At 36.0% G+C, this 21,461-nt stretch overlaps 1 protein-coding gene across 3 annotated transcripts in view; it reads right to left on the bottom strand.

Moving 5' to 3' along the window:
• The window catches only part of SRBD1 (S1 RNA binding domain 1), a 197,593-nt gene that overhangs the window by 16,742 nt on the left and 159,390 nt on the right, over positions 1 to 21,461 (bottom strand). For 2 of the 3 annotated variants that reach the window (XM_008699821.2, XM_008699823.2), the window contains 3 exons: positions 12,942 to 13,048; positions 11,488 to 11,664; positions 7,335 to 7,517 (listed from right to left, as the gene is read on the bottom strand). In XM_008699821.2, the coding sequence (XP_008698043.2) occupies positions 7,335 to 7,517; positions 11,488 to 11,664; positions 12,942 to 13,048 (467 nt within the window). The remainder of the gene's footprint in view (positions 1 to 7,334; positions 7,518 to 11,487; positions 11,665 to 12,941; positions 13,049 to 21,461) is intronic. The other variant, XM_008699822.2, reaches the window with a different exon arrangement.

Here is a 21,461-nt window from a genome sequence, read left to right as displayed (position 1 = left end):
TTCCTTAGATGTCTCCGTATCTTTACTCATCCTGCCCCATACTTCCCTACTTACTCCTCCATCCCTTGATTCTGTTTCTCTTCCCATCCTCACTCCTCACAGGTTGCTATTAAGGACTCTTGACCTTGGCGTTCTTGTGGTCTCCCGCGTCCTAGTTACCGCACCTCTAAATGTGGCAGTGGGGAGTGGGGAGTGACAGCTCAATGAACAAGGTCTTTTAGTTTTATAAAATGTTACAACTATCTCTAGTATCTGTCATGTCTCTACTACTTGCTCCTCTCATTTTGGCCACAGATGTATTATTGCTGTGGTCTCCCCATTCTCTGCTCCCTAAAAGCTAAAAGCAGTAACCACCCTTTATCTTACCTCTTCCTGGACTTCCGTCACATGGCTCCTATTTTCACTACCAAAGTCCTCAGAAGAATTATCTGCTTCTAATTCTTAACTGCTTGCTTTTCCCCAGGTTCTTACACATTGGCTTCTATTTCTGCCACTCTTCTGAAATCACTCTCTCAATTAATGACCCCCCGATTGTCAACACATCCTTAAACCACTACCCATTCTGCCATATTTGACGCCATCAACTTACTGACCTTCTTTCATGACTTTTGTTTTCATATTCTATCTTCTCTGACTTTTCTTCCTCCTCTGGCCCTCTAAATGTAGATATTCTTCAAGTTTTTGAGCTTAACCACCTTCTCCTCTTGTTCTATATGCTTCCTTGGATGAGTGCGTCCACTCATATGACTCCTTATCTCTCACCTCCCATGGATAATTCCAATCCTACATATCAACATGTCTAGTCCAGGCCTTTCTTCTAAGCTCTACATCTGCCTTTCCATTTGCCTGCAAGAGATGTTCTCCTGAATATTTTAGCAACTCAAACTTAATACATCTAAAACTGAAACTTGTGTCCTCCTTTCTTCCTCCCTTTATAACTCCCTCTTCTCCTCTCATTCATTCTCACCAGCCCTGCACAAAAACAACAAATAAATAAAAAGGCTTGGTCCTCCTCTCTTGTTCCATACTGAATGGTTATGGCACTACTGTCTTTCCACTAACTGAGGCTAGTCTTGAAAGAATTATTCTCTCATTCGTTCATTAAACATATACCTTCTGAGTGCCTGTTGTATTCGAGGTACTCTTCTGCAATCTTGGAATACATTCAAAGATCTCTGTTCTCAGGGAGACTGACAGGACACAACTGGCATAACAAATAAGTTGTAAAGTAGGATAAAGGTGATAAGTGCTGTAGGAAAAAGAGAAAGAGCAGGGAGAGTAATGGGGATCAGAATTACCAGGCTTACAGGTAAGGGCGTGCAGATTTAAGTAGGGTAGTCAGTGTAGGCCTTGTTGACAAGGTGACATGTGAGCAGTCTTGGTGAGGTAAAGGAGGTGCAGCTGTGCAGATATCTGGGGGAAAGGTATTCCAGGAAGAGGGACCATACAGTATAAAGAGCCTAACGTGGGAGGGGGCTTGGCATGTTCTGGAATAACAAGGAGGCCAGCCTGGCTAGGGCAGAATGAGTAAGGCCAGTATTATAGGGACTTGGTCTTAATTCTGATTGAAACTGGAAGTGAAAGCAGGGTTTTATGGAAGAATGACACACTCTGACTTACATGTTAAAAGGATCTAGTTGTCTGCTGTGCTAAGAACAGACTATCCAGCTGGGCAGTAGTAGAAGCAGGGAGACCTGTTAGACTAATTGCAGTAGTCGTGATCCAGGTGGAGATGATGGTGACTGAGACTAAGACGACTGCACAACAGTTGGTGAGAAGTGGTCAGACCCTTCTCACCAGGGTATATTTTAAAAGGACAGCCACTACAGTTTGCTAAAGACTGGATGAAGGGTATAAAAGATAAGAACTTGATATGAATGGCAAAAATAACATGAATACTAGACACACTGGAAGATGAAATGGAAACTCACTGTTAAAAGAAGTGTCGAAGAACTAAACTTTGGTCACTCCTGTGGTGAATTCTTCCCATCTCATGGCATTAAGGACCTGCATAAGCACAAGACTCTTAAATTTATATCCTTAGTCCAATTGCTCTTCCACACTCCAGACTCATGCATCCAACTACCTGATGTCTCAAACCTAACAGGCCTTCAGTGCAACTGCAGGTTTTTTCCCCAAACCTTGATCCAATCATAGTCTTCCTCATCTCAGATAATGGCAGTTCATCTCAGAAACTGAAAGTTTCTTAGTCCAAACACCCTAAGTCATCCTTACTATTACAAGACAACCCCCTCGGGAAATGACCTCTCTGTCCTGTGAACAACTTTGTGTTTCACAAAGGGCACCGACTATTGATTTCTATTAGGGTTTTTTGTGAGTAATAGTTTTAGCCTACTTTGGTAGATTCCTTGAGAGCATGAAGTGCCTCTATTCATTTTTATATTCTTCAGGCCCTACCACAGTGTTCTGTACATTCAAAGTAATAAATAAATCAACTATAAATATATCAACTATAAAATTCATGGAGTAAAAAACAAAACCATAAAGAATACGAAAGAAGTATGGGAAATATTGAATTGATCTTAGAGATTAGTCATCTTAAGAGAAGACCAATTTTCATAAAAGCAAAAAAATAGGTGTACTTCATAAAAACTAAACATTCATATTTCAAAAACAAAAGAGCATCACAAGGAGATAAAAAAGGTAAACGAGAAAAAAATTTCAGCTCACACAACAAAGCACTTTAATATTTAATAGATAATCCCTACATATAAATAAAACTGGTAAAATAAAACTTTAAAAAGTAATAAAAATAGTTTAAAAAGATAGGCTTTTTAAAGAACCACTAAATGACTAAGTGAGGTTAAAAAATATGACTTCAGTTTTCTAAAATATTATGTGAGTGAGAATACCATAAATACAAAAGTAAAAAGACTTAATGGCTTCACATCTTGGTGTATTTCTGGGAGTGACATTATGGTAGGGGAACATGAAAGCCATTACATTCCTACTGGTTATCTGATGTAACTAAAAATGAAATTTACTGCAATGGAACTTACTTTTATAGAACTGAGGTCAAATCAATGATGACCTAATCATAACCTTAATGAGCTTTTCTTCCCTGGGAAGATACTTGCATAAAACTATATGAAAGTATGAACTACCTATGTTGAGTGATATCTATGATGTCTATACTAAGTATGCTTAAAAGCCAGAAATGACTATCACAGCTCCAAGGTGGATAATGGGGATCGTAAGTTTAATTAGATAAATTACTAGTTCTGTTGCCAGATTTTAAAGGTTGGGAATTGAATTTCATGTAGACAGAATTTCCCATGAAATAGTCCACAAGCACCCTTCTTCTGAGAGACAAGGCTGCCCAAGGAAGCATACAGAAGGGTGAAGTTATTGGTAGGGCTTTTATGCTCCACATGCAGAAAGTGGCCCATGTAAAAATTGCCAGAAAAGTCCTTCTTACCAGGAGAAATTCAAAATCTCTCAAGCTTCAACACTGCTGGTGCCATTATAAATTAGTATGTTACCTGGCAATGCATATGAAGAGCCACGTAAACTTTCAAACCGTTTGGCAGAGTAATTCCACTTCTAGGAATCCATCATAAGGAACCACTACTAGTACTGGTATTAATAAATAACAGTTCAATCAAGTGATGGAATATTACTGAGGTTTTTAAAAAGAGAGATATGCAGAAATAAAAAAATTGTGCTCATATTAGAGTGCAAGTTGAAAAATTTATGAACTATATTGGAACTATATTATGAAAACAAACAAAAATGTACATTAAAAAAGACACTGAAAAAAAGGACATTGATTTGCATGTAACAAAATGCTAATGTAGTACCCAAGGAGATGTCAGTTTTTGCAAGAAATGTATAAAATCATGTGCAGCACATATGCATCTTCTCAAATAACAAACACTACAAATGTAATTACTATGAGACCATAATTTTTTTATATTAAAAAAAATGAGAACCATGTGCTAAGACTGGGAACAGGACAAGGATGCCCACTCTCACCACTCTTCAATACAGTACTAAAGGTCCTAGATATTGCAATGAGCGATAAGAAGAAATAAAGAGCATTAAGATTAAAAAAGAAGAAGTAAAGCTTTCATCTATTTGCTGATAACTTAATTGTTCATACAGGAAAACCTAAAAAATCTACAAACACCTACTAGAACTAGTCAGTGAACTTAGCAAGGCTGCAGGATACAAGGTTACTATGCAAAAATGAATTGTATTTTTATATATTGGCAACAAATTTATAATAGTGTTGAAAAATATAAAATACATTTAATAAGAGAGATGTAAGCCCTGTACAGTGGAAATTTTAAAACACTTCTGAGAGAAACGAAAGACTAAAATAAGTGAAAAGATAGAAGTTCATGGTCAAAAGACTCAATAGATATTATGAAGACAACTGCTGTTGCTACATTCACTTACAGACTCAATGTAATCCCAACCACAACCCCACCAGGTTTTTTGTTTTTTTATGAATATTGATAAACTCATTCTAAAATGTATAGGAAAACGCAAATCATCTAGAATAGAGCAATATTTTTTAAAAAAACAGATTTGGAGGACTTAACACTATCTGTTTCAAAACTTAGCGTAAAACTATAGTAATCAAGATAGTACGGAATTGATAAACAGATTGATGAAACAAAAAGAGAGCCAGAAATAGACCCACACTTACATAGTCACTTGATTTTCAACAGCCACCTGAGCAACGGATGAAAAAAAAAAAAGTTGTGTTTGTTTTTTTAACATGTGCCAAAATAAGTAAATGTTCATAATGGAAAAAGAAAATGAACTCTGATCCCTATTTTGGAATCATACCTGAAATGTAACCTCAGATGCATTACAGACTTAAATGTAAAAGCTGACACCATCAAGCTTTTGGAAGAAAACACCGAGAAATATATTCGTGATTCGGGTAGGCAAAGGTTTCTTAGGACAGGGAAAGAAGTAACTACAAAAGGAAAATATTGATAAAGTAGATACTGTCAAAATTCAAAATCTCTGCTCATCAAAAGACACCAATGAGAAAATAAAGAAGTAAACAACAACCTGGGACAAAATATTTGTGAAACATGTACTGACAAAAAACTAGTATCCAGAATACATTAAAAAAAAAAAAAGGCCCACAACCCAATAATAAAAAGGTAAACAACTCAATCAGTAAATGGCTAAATGATATGAACAGAGTTCACAAAAGAAGGTACGCCAATGGCCAACAGGCCATGAGAAAGCGCCTGCGTCACCGCCAGTGGAGCCACGGTGAGAAAGTGATCGGTGTCATCAGAGAAATGCAAATTAAAGCCACAAAGAGATACTACCACACACACAAGAATGGCTAAAATTAAAAAGACTAACATCAAATAATAGTGAAGATGTGAAGTAACCAGAACTAATATATTGCTGGTGAAAGTGTAAAATGGTACAACTATGTTGGAGTAAAGTCTAGGAGTTTCTAAGAAAACTAAAACATTCACTTACATTATGACCCAGCAAATCCTCTCCTAAGTAATTTTCTGAGGAAAATGAAAGCAAATGTCAACAACAACAAAAACTGTACAAGAATGTTCATAGCAGTTTTACTCATAAAAGGCAAAAATTGGAAAGAGTATAAAGGTACTTCAATAAGGAGAATAAATTATGGTATATTCATACAATGAAATATTAGCCAATAAAAAGAAACAAACTACTTATACTTGTTACAACATGGATAAAAATCTCTAAACTTTATGCTGAAAGAAGTCTTACACAAGAGTACAACTGTATGGTATCATTCATATGAAGTCCTAGAGGAGGCAAACTATTCTTTGGTAGAAAAAAATTGGAACATGCAGTTAGCTCTAGGAGGCTGGGGCAGGGATTGTCTAGGATGGGGCAGGCATAAGGGAAGGTTTTAGGATGATGGCAAGGTTGTTTTTTTGGTTTTTTGTTTTTTTTTAAATCTTGAGAGGGGTTTGGGTTACACTGATGTAGGTATTTATTTGCCAAAACTTTGCTAATATACACTTAAAATTTAATTGTATGTGAATTTTACCTCAAAAGAAAAAATACTGTTAAGAATTATAGAATTCCATTTAATGATATGCATACTGAAACATTAGTTGAAAGTGTACTGATGTCTGCAATTTTCTTTGAAATGCATAAAATAAGATGGACTGATGAATAAACAGATAGATAGATAAGTAGAAACACAGGCATAGTAAATGTTAACGATAAAATCTAGGTGTGGGTATATAGGAATTCATTGTAAACTTTTTTCTTCAATTTTTCTATATGTTTAAATTTTTCCATAACAAAATGCTGGGGGAAAAACAGGTACCACTGTTTTGATGTTGACAGAGTATTATTTTTTACTTCTTTTTTTTCTTTTTCCTAAGTTCTCTATGATGTGCTATAGTCTATAATTTTAAACACTTTTAAAAGAAAGGAAACAAGGGACGCCTAGGTGGCTCAGTCGGTTAAGTGTCTGACTCTTGGTTTCGGCTCAGGTCAAGATCTCAGGGTCGTGAGATTGAGCCCCATGTTGGGCTTCGCACTGGGTGTGGAACCTGCTTAAGATTCTCTCTCTCCCTTTCCCTCTGCCCCGACCCCCTTGAGCTCTCTCTCTAAATGAAAGGGAAGAAATCACATTTATTAAAATAATCGAACAGAAATTTTTTCAAAACTAGCAAAAAATCTCATTTTAGATTCAATGAAAGTTAAAATATTCACCATTTTTAAATCCACTGTCATTTAACTCACTAAAAGTCTGAAAATATTTAGTGATGTAGGAAGACACTGTTTTTGAACTAATCAAAAAAATTTAACTAATTAAATGTAGTATTAAATTTTTTTTCTTTCAATGCCTTAAACTTTCCCTTATACTCAATAAACCTCCCCCATATCATTCTGTGTAATGCATGCTCATTAAAAGTACATCATTTCTTAGACTCTAATAACTTAGCAGGGCAATATTTCTTAAGAAATCTGATAGCTTGCTGTTTACTTTCAGAAGGGCTTTATCTTTAGATAAGCACAAGCTTTAGGCCAGGTGCTAGTCATTTGTGTCTCGTTAATTTCCAAAACAAACAGAGGAGAGTGCCATGCAATTTCCATTACACACACTTCACCATTAGTACCAGGGTTTATTAGCTTGACACTGCTCCAGGAGTAATGGTTTCATTCCTCACTGAAATAAAATAATGTGCCACATAACTCAGCAATGCGGAACTTCTGAAAAATGTTGTCATGTTAAACATGGTCATATTTTTCAGTCTCCATTGTGCCAAAACAAAGGCCATTTGCTGTAGGGAACTCACTCTGGGCATGGAGAATTCTCACGTAGGCCTCAGACTTACCTCATCGCTATGTCATACGATTCCGGGTGAATACAAGTTTGGTCCAAAGGATTTGGCTTCAGCACAACATTCACTGCAGTTTTGCTCTTCTTCTTGCCCTGCTTCTCATTTGTGACCTCAACACCTGCTGAAGATGTCACAGCAACTCCCTGAACTTGACCGGCAGATTCAGTTTGCTGACTACTGTAACCATTTGAAGAGGCAAGGAGTGGGAGGGGAGGGAAGGGTAGGAAGAAAAGAAGTCTTTAAAATGTGCTTATTTCTCTGCAGTCAAATACACACAAACAGCACCCACATTCTGACCATTCACCTCATTGAAATTATCACGTATTTATTTAAACACTGTTAATAGAGTTTCCTGTTACTTAAAGCTAAAAACATTCCGAACTGATTTGGCCTATATAACTGGCATTGTAGGAGAGAGGAGAGAAAAACAAGGGGAGGTAAATTAAATAAAAAGAAAAAGGAGAAGGAGAAAGAAGACGATTTCCCCAAACTGGAGAGAATCACAAGCTCTTAAATTAGAAGAACCTACTGAGTACAAAATAAGATGAACGGAAAAAGACTCAGGTTTGACATATTATGGGGCAACTTTAGAATATGATTTAAGAATCAAGAGAGAAATATAAAACAGATTACCTCAAAAGGAACTAAAATCAGACTGGCATCAGATTTCTCATTGATAAACATCAGTTGCCAGAACACAGTGAACCAGTATCTTAAAAGTTCTGAGAAAAAATGATTTTTTTTTTATAATGATTTTTTATTATATTATGTTAGTCACCATACAGTACATCCCCGGTTTTCGATGTAAGGCTCGATGATTCATTAGTTGTGTATAACACCCAGTGCACCATGCAATATGTGCCCTCCTTACTACCCATCACCGGCCTATCCCATTCCCCTCACCCCCCTCCACTCTGTAGCCCTCAGTTTGTTTCTCATAGTCCATAGTCCCAGAGAGTAAGTTGTTAATTCAGAATCATTCGAGCTGGCTTCACGCAGAGTTCTTGTCTCCACCTCTGTGGAAACACATATTCCTACGTTTGAACAGTGGATTCAAAAGAACACGATAGAGCAGTGATCAGGATAAAGACGAACAGAACTCAAGTTACTTCAATTCTGTCATTCTACGTGACCATTTGGAGCTTTTATATGCGTTTAAAATTTAACACAGTGGAACAGTGGAAACCGTGAAATACAATTTTTTTGAAGGGTGAGCTGGATCATAGGGTAGCTCAATTTTTAACTTTTTAAGGGACCTCCACACTGTTTTCCAGAGTGGCTGTACCAACTTGCATTCCCACCAACAATGTAGGAGGGATCCCCTTTCTCCACATCCTCTCCAACAATTGTTGTCTCTTGCCTTGTCTAGAAAAAATGATTTTAAATCTAGAATCACATACCTCACCAAACTAGCATTCACATAGGAGGGCAAATTAAAATCATTTTGAGACTTGTAAGGACTAAAGTAGAACCCAGATAATATACACTCTCTGAAAAGAATTTCTTAAGAATATACTCCAACAAAAACAACAAATTCAAGAAAAGTGATAATGTGGGCTACAAGAAACAGTGATGAGCAAAAAGACTATAAAAACTTATTGACTGCTCATGAATTATGGAAACATATATTAAGGACAGTCTGAAACTAAAATTAAAATCCTAGGTCATCTCCTCATGCAACATACAGTTGAAGGGAAGAAGGCTGGGAAAAGTCCTTAGGTGTTAGTCTTCTCCAGGAGGAGGACAGAGACACCTGTTAACTGCAGAGGCCAGGCTAAGCGACACTTAAGGATAATCACCAGAAAAAGACATACAACTTGAAATCACTAAGGGGAGATAAAAATGAGGTGGGAAAACTTGTTAGCTGAGAAATCCAACAAACAGCATGAAAGGAAATCAGAAAGTATGATGATGAGAAAATATATAATAGATATATGATTAAGTCCAAACACATCAATAAACGTAATAAATGTGAAGGTAGGAATATAAAGTTGAACAAAACCATGAAATCTACTGGTCTATAAGAGTCATATCAAAAATTAAATGTCATAGAAAGTTCAAAAATAAAAAAAAAAACACCAAACGTACTGAAAAGGCAAATGTAGCAACACTGCTAACAAACAAAACAGATTTCAAAGCAAAAAACACTCAATGAGACAGCAGTAGTCCATTCTGAATACAGGTATGATCTATCAAGAAGATGTAACAGTCATGAATTTTCAAGTACTTCATTATTAGTTGAAAAAACATAAGGCTTTAAAAACAACCCAAATGTTCACCAAAGGGCACTGATTACATTAGGTTGTAGTCTACCCATAAATTAAATATTATGCAGACATTGTATATAATGATAAACATCTATATGTAATATGTGGAAAGAAGTACTAGATATATTACTGAAACAAATAAAGCAAGTTTCAAATAGTTGGACAGCACAATCCCTTCTGTATGCATTTTTATATAATAAACATCCAAACTGATCTAAGTATAAATTTACTTTCAGAAAGCAGTATGTAAGAAACTATTTTGAAATGAGAGGTTGAGGTGCCCTTTACTTTTCATTTTATTCTTTTGTATATTGCATGAATTTTCTAACCAAGTGTTCAAAAAACATAAACTAAGAAACATGGGATTATTTTATCCTCCATTGTTTTTCATTTCTGGCTTCTAGGCTTTGTCGTCTACTTAGAAAAGGCCTTCTACCACTCCAATGTTCTGCAAAACTTACCCATGTTTTCTTCTGGTACTTTCACAGTGTCACTTCTTCTATTAAGTCTATGATCCATCTGGGTTTTATTTGGGTATAAGATATGAGGTGGAAGTATAGCTTCCCCTATGCATATCCAATTCCTTCCAGTTGTCATAATACTACTTGTTGGATAGCTAATCAATTTTCCCCACTGTTTGAAACTTCTCCTTTATCATAAACTAAGTTCTGCCTATGTTTTGGTGAATTTCAGACTCTATTCTCCTCCAGTTCTACATCAAAACTGAATGGTTATACAACTATAATTTTATATTATTATTATTATTATCATCCAGCAGGGCTGGTTTTCCCTTATTAGTCTTTTGCAGAATAAAGATTATTTTTCCATATTACCTTTATTATAGCTTTGTCAAAAGAAAAAAAAATATGAATGAAACAGTTAGTCCCAAAGTAGCAAATACACAGTAACTACTCTTTCGGGACGCCTGGGTGGCTTGGTCGGTTAAGCAGCCAACTCTTGATTTTGGCTCAGGCCATGATCTTGGGGTCCTGGGACTGAGCTCCGCATTGGCTCCACTCTCAGAAGGGAGTCTGCTTGAGATTCTCTCTCTCCCTCGCCCACTGCCCTTCCCCCCCACTCCCACTCTCTCTCTCTAAAATAAGTAAATAAATCTTAAAAAAAAACCACTATTGTTTCATGATGTTAAATGCTAGGAAGTTTACCCAATTTCTTTGCTTTTGTGCTACCAGGATTAGAAATTAAGGGCAAGAATTTAGTTCTTAATCTACACAACTGATAATTATTCTTTGGTCAGTTTTCAGGGAGGAGGGAGTGGGGAGGCCCAACTACACTTAGGGAAACAGCTGTCAATGTAAAGTGGCCATTGTGAAGTCCTCTGTGTCACCTCATCTTGTACAAATCCTACTTGTGATGTTCCAATCACACTGGCCTTAGTTTCATTTCCTGAATACACCACATTTGGTCATGCTTGGGACCCTGCACACGTACTGTATGCTCTGCCTACAATGCTTTCCTTCCAATCCCTGTGTGCTTAGCTCCTTCATTTCATTTAAAATTTGGCTCAAATAACTTTTCAGTGAATAATTCATATAAAGCGTAATAAACTCATAGTGTTCCCCAAGACAGTGTCACATCTCTCTGTTTTAATTTGTATAATTTACTACATCTGAAACTATTTATTTTACTAGTTTATTTATTATTTGTCTCACATACTAAAATTTAACTTCGTGAGAGCAGGGAATTGTTGATTTGTTCACTGCTGGATTCCCAGTGCCTACCTAGCAAAAATTAGAGAGTCAACACATGTTGAAGGAAAGAATGAACAAATGGACACCTAGGATTGAGGCCAGTGAGCAGGAGGGGCAACAGTAAAAGAGGAGATTGATAATAGAACCCAGAGTGGACACTTTACTAATCACCTGCAAAATGTTCGAACATAATCCTGGTTGATTCTGATGAAGCCAGCACACTGTTGGAAAGATTTTGGACCCAGACCTTTCACTTTCTTTAGCTGTTCTCGATTGATGAAGGGCCCATTTTTCTCTCGCCATTCAATAATATTTTTGGCTCGGTTGGCATTGAGTCCTGCAATATGCCTAGAAAAAACAAATGAAATGAGTAATGTGGCAGACACAATAGTTCTAATAATATTCAAAGAAAAGACCTCATCTGAAAAGTCAATGATATAAAGCATCTGGATCATAAAAACAATCACAGTTACATACTGTTATATGGCTCTAAGTTGTTAATCCAAAAGGGAGTTAAATAAAAGAGACAAAGGGGACAGAGTTGTCCAAGAGGAGACAAGGACAAGAGAATGCAGAGTAATGATAAAGCCAGTAGCTGTCATAAAGATGCTGGTAAACTGGTTAACACTGGTACAAGAAAAAGAACTGTTCCTCACAGTTCTATATTATTCACATTTCTTGTATTTCTGAATCAAGTAATAATTCTGCCTATTCCTGTTTAGTTTACAAAGTGAGTTAGCAGCAAAAGTTACAACAGCTACAGTTGCATTGTACTACCCTATTTTTTTTTTATCAGCCTGTTCTCATTAACTTAAAGACTTGAACTACAGAAAAGTACTTATCCATGAATGTCATGGTTAGTATAAAAATATAAAAACCATATTATTAGGTAGTTTGCTTGGTGTTAATTTAGAAACTATAATTTGAGATTTTTAATTCTATTATTGAATTCCATACATGAAATTATGGAATGTTTGTAGCTGTGGTAGAAAAACAACACCTTAAAATGTAAAGAATATTTTCTGCTACACTAGTCTCAAAGCAAAAGAGTCCAGATCTTTAACAGAGGTCCAGAATTTCATGCTGCATCAGCAGACTTATGTAATAAATGCAAAACTATGAATGAAAAAAACAGTTCTTCTAAAACCACGGTAAAACAGGACAGAGTATATAAGGTGTGATTATCGTACGATAAGGATTTTGATATGTGACTTGCAGAATCAAGGTGAAAATATGGTAACCATACCCTGAACCCTCAGAATTTATCTTTTGGTTACTGCCAGCTTTGACAGATGTATGCATGAGACTGAACTAGTGAAAAATACCTACAGCTCTTTTCCATGTTAACCTTATTTAAATTCTATTAACAACACTAATACACTCAATGGTTACCATATGTTCTTCACTTTAGATTTGCAGTATTAAAAACGATAATTTGAATTGTTACAATTCTTTTCTTAAATGATGTCTTCCCCTCAAACTGATTAGCTCAAGCAATGTAAGAACTCGTAGATTTTCTATACTTGACAACTTTACACATGTCTCCTTATTTTAGCTAAATTTGAACTGAACAGTCAGTTAAACTTAAGATTCTGTGATCTTCAGCCACAGACCTCTTGTCTCACCTTAACAAAACTTCTGAACAGATGTTAATATCCACTCCCACAAAGCTGACACATTCTTCGACAACACTGTCCAGTGTTGCCTTGAGTAAAGTCTGAGATACATCGTGCTACAAAGACAAAGATCAAATGTCAACCCAAAGTGAAGGACATGCAGTTTTTGGACAATTCCATTACATACCTACATTACTGGTAGCTGGCTGGAGACAGAGCATATTAAATTTTTTCATTTTTCTTAAACATACGGTTAGTATGGAATTGAGCTGAACTTAAGGAATCTGTTTTCTTACTCTCTAAATCACTCATACACCTAACTTCAATATACAGCACCAGGAGTTTTTGCTGTCCCAGAATTCTATCAGAGCAGTGGTTCTCAAACCTTAGTTTGCCCTCAAAATCACCTGTAGGGCTTGTTAAAACACAGGCTGCCAGGCCTATATCCAGAGTTTCTGACTCAGTAGGTCTGGGGGGGGGGTGCCTGAGAATTTGCATTCGATTAAGCTTTTGCTGCTGGTTCCAGGAACACACTTTGAGACATACTGGTCTCCATCATTCACACAGTGCCTGGCAGTGTTATCTTCACTTACATGTGTATATTATCCCTTAGTTCTTCTTAAGAGAAGAGAGAGTAAATTATAGTAGGAAGCAGTACACTAATAGTAAGTCTGACAGTAAATCAAAGTCCCATGTTTCATCCCATTGAAGATACTATTGCTTGTAAGATGCACTGTTATTTTATGTACCACTAAGAAAGAAATACACTGCCTATTAAATTATGACACAATGCTTTATTACTTGAAATTTTTATTTTTTAAATATTGAAAGAATTCTTTCAGACTTATTTAGAAAGTTCTTAAATCATCCATCATGCATAGATAAAAAGGGAAATATAAGCAATCTAAACTGGTTAAGGTATTCCTAAAATTTCTTCACATTCAGCATTCAACTCTTCTGGTCTACTTTTTTTACTCAGAGTCTTAGATGTCCAAGTGTTTCCATTCAGTATTGTCCTTTACACTCTTAAGATCCTAGGCAATGTAGCATTTCCTGAGAGAGTAATAGTCTAGTCTCCGAGATTTTCTTTAAAGCTTCCGATGCTCATTCTGTAAGCTTTGATAGTTGTTCTCTCTTAATCTTAACAGAAAGTATCAACAGAAGAGATTTTGGACAACAACAAAACTATTCTTTCCTTAAAGGTCCTTAAATGTTTTATCGTTCAACAGTTTGTTGACTAAAACAGTGAAGGGTTTGCAGTTCAGTCATGACTCCAAGATTAACAATCAAGTCCACACAGAAACTACACCATGATGTTTGTTGACTAAAACAGTGAAGGGTTTGCAGTTCAGTCATGACTCCAAGATTAACAATCAAGTCCACACAGAAACTACACCATGATTTGCCACGGGGCCAACAGCAACTGTAAGACACCGTTAATTGTTAAGAAGCTTCCTGATTTCAGAGATGTTAAAATTTAAGAAAATGCATCTTAGAATTTATAAAATACAGTATTTGAAAGTAAATATTTGTTGGCTGATGAGTACCTCATAATATACTTGATGTTATTCATAATTCTAAAATTAAAGATCCTCTACTTGTTGTTCCCAGATGTGAAACTGTGGGTCAGCATCCCTCTCCATGTGTCTCAAGAAAACAAGGTTAGGTTTGATAACCTTAAACTCCCAGGGAAACCATATAGTAAACAGAGTCCCTAGGTACGTGATTATGTTATTATCTTTTAATTAGAGTAGAAGTTTTGTTCTGAAAGACTGAAGGGTGCAGGAGTACTTTCATATTTCAGAGATAACCTAGTTGGTTATTTAGGCCACAGCTAAAAACCACGGACATAATTTAAAAAATCCTAACAAGCAAACATAATCATGAAAAGGATCATGAAGAAAAACCTAAGACCTTGCTGAGAACCTGATTACTTTTTCTTAAAAAGATTTTATTATTGGGGGGGGGGGTACAGAGAGAGAGAAACCCAAGCAGACTCTGCGCTGAGTGTGGAGCCTGACATGGAGCCCAATCTCACAACCCTGAGATCATGACCTGAGCTGAAATCAAGAGTTGGTCACTCAATGGACTGTGCCATCCAGGTGCCCCAAGAGCCTCATTTCTTTTGAGCCGCAGCATTTAAGAAGCTAGATAATCTTTTCTTGGTGTAAGTAGATGAGAAGCAGTAAAATGAAAAGGGGGCTTTTAAAAATGAGAGGGTAGGAGACGGTGGACAACGTAGTGGCAAGCACAATGATAGCAACAAGAAAAATATCTGAGGAAAGAGACAAAACTATGAACAAATAGACAAAACTAAAAGTAATAGTTGGGAGCCATTAGAATAAAGGCAAACAACTCCACATATGTCAAATCACACAGACGCTTGGGATAGCTAAGTAAGTAGTAAGCAGTCCCTGTAGCTGGACAGTCTTGGTTGCCTATCCTACCTCTAGCCTCCAACCTTCTTTTCCTCCTTCCCAACAGAAGCCTGGCTGTGTTTCATGCACCTACCCCACCTCTGGAAGGCCATATGATTTGGGGAGGCTGGCTCTACTCCAGCAGATGATAATAACAGTAAAATCAGTGGTTTTCAAACTGAGGGTTCTGACCGATAAGAGGGTCGTAAAGTTAATTTGGTGGCTTGCCACCGCCATAAAAAAGTCAAGAAAGAAATAGACCACATCGAGTACGTTGTACGTACTCTCAACCTGGAATGAACAGTGCAATAAATAATGCAACCAATTGAGAGTATCATGTGAGAGGAATACATAAATTGGCCAGGAACATGTTTTTTGTTCATGGAAATCTCATTGGATCTTCTGATAAAATGATGGTCACTGATTGATGGAGAGGTTAAAGAGTAACTTTACAGATTTATGAAGCAAAATATCAAAAAAAGTTGAGAAGTTTATCATCGATGGCGAAGCTCTGATTCTTACAACGAAGTTTAGTTATAAACTTTCAGTGTCTTTTTCAGAAAGGATGTATTGATTATAATATTTTTCAAATTACAGCAATATTTTAACTGAGTTAGCACAAGTTGACCTTAAGAATCATTATAAACTTCAGGGCGCCCAGGTGGCTCAGTCGGTTGAGTGTCTGACTCTTGATTTTGACTCAGGTCATGATCTCAGGATTGAGAGATCAAGCCCCACATCAGGCTCCATGCTCAGCAAGGAGTCTGCTTTAGATTGTCTCTCTCCCTCTCCCTCTGTCCCTTCCACCCTGCACTCTCTCTTTCTCTCAAATAAATACATAAATAAACCGTAAAAAAAAAAAAAAAGACTCACTGTAAACTTTGAAGAAAGAGAATAATGAAGCAAGCTCATTACCAGATTTGGAAGTGTTAACAGTGACAAAAAGGAAAGAAAGTGCTAACTCTATTCAATCTGACTCGAGGCACATTTTAAATAGAAAAAAATAACTCTAAGACTTGAAAATAAACTTAATTTAAAAACGATTTACAAATACACAAAACAATAAAAATGTTTGACCCCAGATGTATTGTTGATAGTAATGTTCTTATAGATGACAGTACAAAACCTGCAAAATTAAAAACCAAACAAAAACACTTGGAATATCCCTACCAAAATGGCTAAAACGCAAAAGATTGAAAATATCAAGTATTGGTAAGGCTGTGAAGCAACTGGAATGCTCAAAATATCAGCATGAAAAATGTATTTTAGGTCAGATATGCAAGGCAACGGAAGGCAGTTTTATGACAGGTTTATTTTGTATAGTTTAAATATAACTTCATATAAAACTGAATTATATGTATTTATACAATGTAAAAATGCATTCTTTTCAATATAAACTGCAAAGGAATAAAAAATGGACAAATTCCTAGAAACAGAGTAATTGCCAAAAATGGGCTCAAGAAGAAACGAAATCTGAACAGACTTACAACAAGAGATTCAATCAGTAACCAAAAATCTCCTAATAAAGAAGAGTCTAGGACCAGAGCTTGATGAATTCTACCAAACATTTAAAAAGAATTAACACTAATCCTTCTCAAACTCTTCCAGAAAATAGAAGAGAAGGAAACGCTTCCGAACTCATGAGGTCAACATTACCCTGAAGTAAAAGCCAAACAAAGATAACATCAGGAAAGAAAACTATAGACAAATATTCCCTGTGAAGATAGGTACAAATATCCTCAACAAAATACTAGCAAACAAAAATCCAACAGTATATTAGAAGGATTAAACACCATGATATACATATGATGCATTTAGTATATGTGAACTCAAGAGCCAAGTACATATTTTTTTTTCAGGTGAAAAACTCTCTTTTGGCATTTTTAAACTTAATATTCTGAAGTAATCTCAAATTCAGAAAAAAGCTTGCAAGGAATCTTCTTAGCTTTCCTTCAAATAAATATTTCAGTGTATATTTCCAAATAACAAAGACATCGTCTTACATACCACTATAGTTTAATTGTAGAGGTCTTGAATATCTTTGTTTAATTTATTTCTAGGTATGTGGTATGTTTTGCTTTGTAAATATTTTTATTTATTTCCTTTATGATTTTTCAGCTAGCATGAACTGCAATTTCTTTTTGTACATTGATCTTTTTATCCAGTGACATTTATAAATTAAATTATTATTTGAATTATTTAGAAAAAGATCAAAATAGAATAATCAAAGCTTCTGTAGAAAAGTTATCATCCATGTAATATTATCTAATGTATAGCCCATACTCAAATTTCATCAATTATCCCAATTCTACTTTACAGCATTTTTTCTTCCCCATCCAAAATTCAACCCAGGATCACACACTGCATTTAGTTGTCTTACCTTTTTATATTCTGTGCTGGGCAGCTTCCAAAATGGTTCCCAATGATCCTAACCCCTGATATGCCAGCACTGTATATCCCAACTCCTTGAGTATAAAATTCACTCAGGAGTCTTGTCTGTATGAATTATGACTAAGATTATTTTACCACTCACAGTGACCTATTAATGTGCAAAAGTATTTTTAATTTTGATTCAATCAAAATTTAAAAGAATAGGCTCAATAGTGTATCATATATGCTCACTGTCCTCATATATTCTAGACTGGAACAAATTCATGAACCTTGTAACTATACATTGAATTAAATCTTCCTAATTTTTTTTTGTATTTGAGGGTTAAAACATTTAATTATAAATAAAATAGTATTTAACTTTATCATGTATATGGGCATTATTTGGAGATGCTTTTATTTTGAATTATGTTTAATTGTGAAAGATATACATATACACAAATATATGGGTGATGGGTATCTTAGTCATGGTATAAAATGTATTTCCTACTGTGTATCAGATCAAAAGTTACAAAAAATAATGGTCTAAGCCAATCTTGGTGGTCCCATTCTACTTATTCAATGATGGCAAATGAAATATGAGGGTGAATCTGCTGGGGACTTTAGGAAAAGCCTTCCTTACTGAGAGGTTAAAAGAGGTTAAATATAGACCCTTATGAAGAGCTGGATCTTTTCTTCTTTTCATTCAAATATGACTACTGGAGTCAGGGGAAGCACTGTATCAGTGACTAGGCCTGGCCTGAGGACAAAGGTGACTCACTGAGGATGGCAGGTAGCACACAGGGCCACAATTTAGTTCTTCATGATACTCTTGAGATTTTGTATTAGCCAGTTCTGAACTCATCCCACCTTTGACCTTCCTGTCATGAAATGTCCTTACTATTCAATAAAGAATAATAAATTTACTCATTGTTCAAGCCACTTGGAGTTGGGATCTCTGATGTTTTTCTTTTCTTTTTTTTAAAGATTTTATTTATTTATTCGACAGAGTTAGAGACAGCCAGCGAGAGAGGGAACACAGGCAGGGGGAGTGGGAGAGGAAGCAGGCTCATAGCGGAGGAGCCTGATGTGGGGCTCGATCCCATAACGCCAGGATCACGCCCTGAGCCAAAAGCAGACGCTTAACCGCTGTGCCACCCAGGCGCCCCTCTGATGTTTTTCTAACTGCAGCAGTTATTTTATCAAGGGACTCAAGATCTAGTGGGAAGACTAAGACAATAAAAACAACCAGCAATAAACTTACTACCAAAAACCCTTGAGATTTTACTGTCGAGCATTGTTATAAGGCTTTTATAATATTATCTAATTTAATCCTTATAATAATGGTACAAGAAGTGTATATAATATAATGTAGCATCTTCACATGTAAGAATTTGTTCTAAGGGAATAGAAAGATATGTTCAAAGGTATGATGTGTGTTGCATGTGTGTGTGTGCACACACGTGCAATCTAAAAATATACTCTCAGGGGACTGATACAAATAAATCATGGAACAGTCACCAATGTGAACTATTATTATGAAGTCATTAAAACATATAAATTAGAACAGCTATTCTACCAAAATGCCCTGCAAGATAAAAGGTCCCAAATAACCTATGGAGTTCAAATATTTTTTAAATTCCTCTAGCCAGTAGACTTATGTAAGAAAAATTCCTTTTTTTTTTTTTTAAGAATTTATTAATTATTTGAGAGAGAGAGCAAGAGAGCATAAGTAGGCAGAGTGGCAGGCAGAGGCAGAGAGAGAAGCAGGCTCCCCGTTGAGCAGGGAGCCCAATTCGGGGCTTGATCCCTGGACCCTGGGATCATGACCTCAGCCGAAGGCAGACACTTAACCAACTGAGCCACTCAGGTGCCCCTGTAAGAAAAATTTCTGCAAGAACTGCTATGATCTATAATTCTGAATTTTGCCTACATTCTTCCCCAGCTTTTTGCTTAGGAAAGTACTAAAGAGTTAATACCATATTCTAAAAATACAAGTCACCTATGTTTAGGGGAGGAAATAATGAACAAATTTCCATATTGTCCCCATTATAATGTCTTTGGCATTAAAGTAGAGGCATTGATTTTGTCATTCCAAAAACATTTTCTAAGCAACCATCATGTACCAGGCACTGTGCTAGCCGTGCTGGGTGTTGAGAGTATGGGAAAAAGCATATGAAGTCCATGTCTTTAAGAAATCCAGTTTTTATCTGCTGAAAGCTGAGATGACATGCACCACCCTTCTGGTAGTCATGAGTAGAAGAGGCAAGAGAACCCCAGGACTGACTGTGCTAATTGTCAAGCACTTGATGCCAGAAAAATATTAGCTCCATTTTTAAAGAAGTTATCTAACTGAATTTTTAGACAAGTTATTTGAATTGTATAAACAGTCTGTTTCAAATTCAAAGAAATATTGTTTGGGCCATTACATTTTTACCTAAAATTTATGAGATTTTTAAAAAGGAATATAAGCACTCATTCATGCTAGTCAGCTTTTTTGAGGTCAGAATCCACATTTTTATTATTACTCTACCACAAACTTCTGAAGAATTGCTGATTCAAACTGCTCTTTTTTTTTTTTTTTTGGTCCCAAAGCACTAAAATTATCTCACAACTATTTTTAAAAAGTCCTTCCAGATGAAACCTTGTCTGTGGACTACAGCTTCTATAGCAATGAAACTGCACATTGCATATTCTACATTAAACTTTAAATTTATTCCCAAGTGGTTTCTCCATGAAATATTCTTGAGTATTTTCTTCATAAATTATCATTCACTCATGGCTCTTCCTGTCCTTTACTATTGTAGAAATATAAAATGCAGTTAGAAATTAAAGATGCAAAAAAGCTTCATAGGGAAAGTCTAGCCAACTTCAAATAATGCAAGTTGATTTCCTTATCTTGCATCTACTTTTCTTTGACATGTGACAGTTTAAGAGTCATCCAGGGGAGCGTGTGTTAGATGACCCGTGAAAGACAGAACTGATAGAAGAATGGAAACATTTCAGAAAACAGAGTATGTGCTTTGCCTCCTCTCCTATTTCAAATCCAGTATGCAGCATACTCCCTTTAAGACTCAGACAATGTTTACTATCATAGAAATACTGTATTCAACCTTCTAAAAACCTAGGCGTTCTAGTTCTACGAGATCACAGATACTTACATGTAGTGAGACAAATACTCTTGATAAAAGGCTTTAAAATATTTCCTCATATTCTTTTAAAAACAAATATTTTTAATACTAGCAGAACATTTTAATTTTTTTAAATGTATAAATTATACAGTGAACAATTCATTGTGCTTATGGGGCCCTGGGAATTAAGATGACAAAGGGTATTAGTCTTTCAGCACTGGAGGGATTTTTCCAGATCTGGAAACATAAAGTATGGCCAGTGGTCATGATAGGGGGGAAAAACAACACAGGAAGAGATTCTCTTTGTAAATCCTCCTCCTTTAATAAGTCACAGGGAAGGTATGCTGAAGACTTTTAGTGCTAACTCTATATTTAGGCACCCAGTTGGCATTAACTTACACTATTTAATGTAAACCAATTTATTCAAGCCAACTTAACAGAAAGATCCCTGAACAATGCCAGTTTTCTTTGTTCTGCACAAGACAAGTGGAAACTAATTTTTAAAACCCAACCTTCCACCCTGACTCTGGGGATAGAGTAGCCCCCACTCCTAAGGCATGGATCTTCTAGGAATCTCAAAGGAGTGCCTATAGTTATTCAATGGGTTCTTCCCA

This window comes from Ursus maritimus, unplaced genomic scaffold, assembly GCF_017311325.1.
Source record: "Ursus maritimus isolate PB19 unplaced genomic scaffold, ASM1731132v1 scaffold_6, whole genome shotgun sequence".
Lineage (NCBI taxonomy): Eukaryota > Metazoa > Chordata > Mammalia > Carnivora > Ursidae > Ursus > Ursus maritimus.
This window is presented reverse-complemented; position numbering and strand designations above follow the sequence as displayed.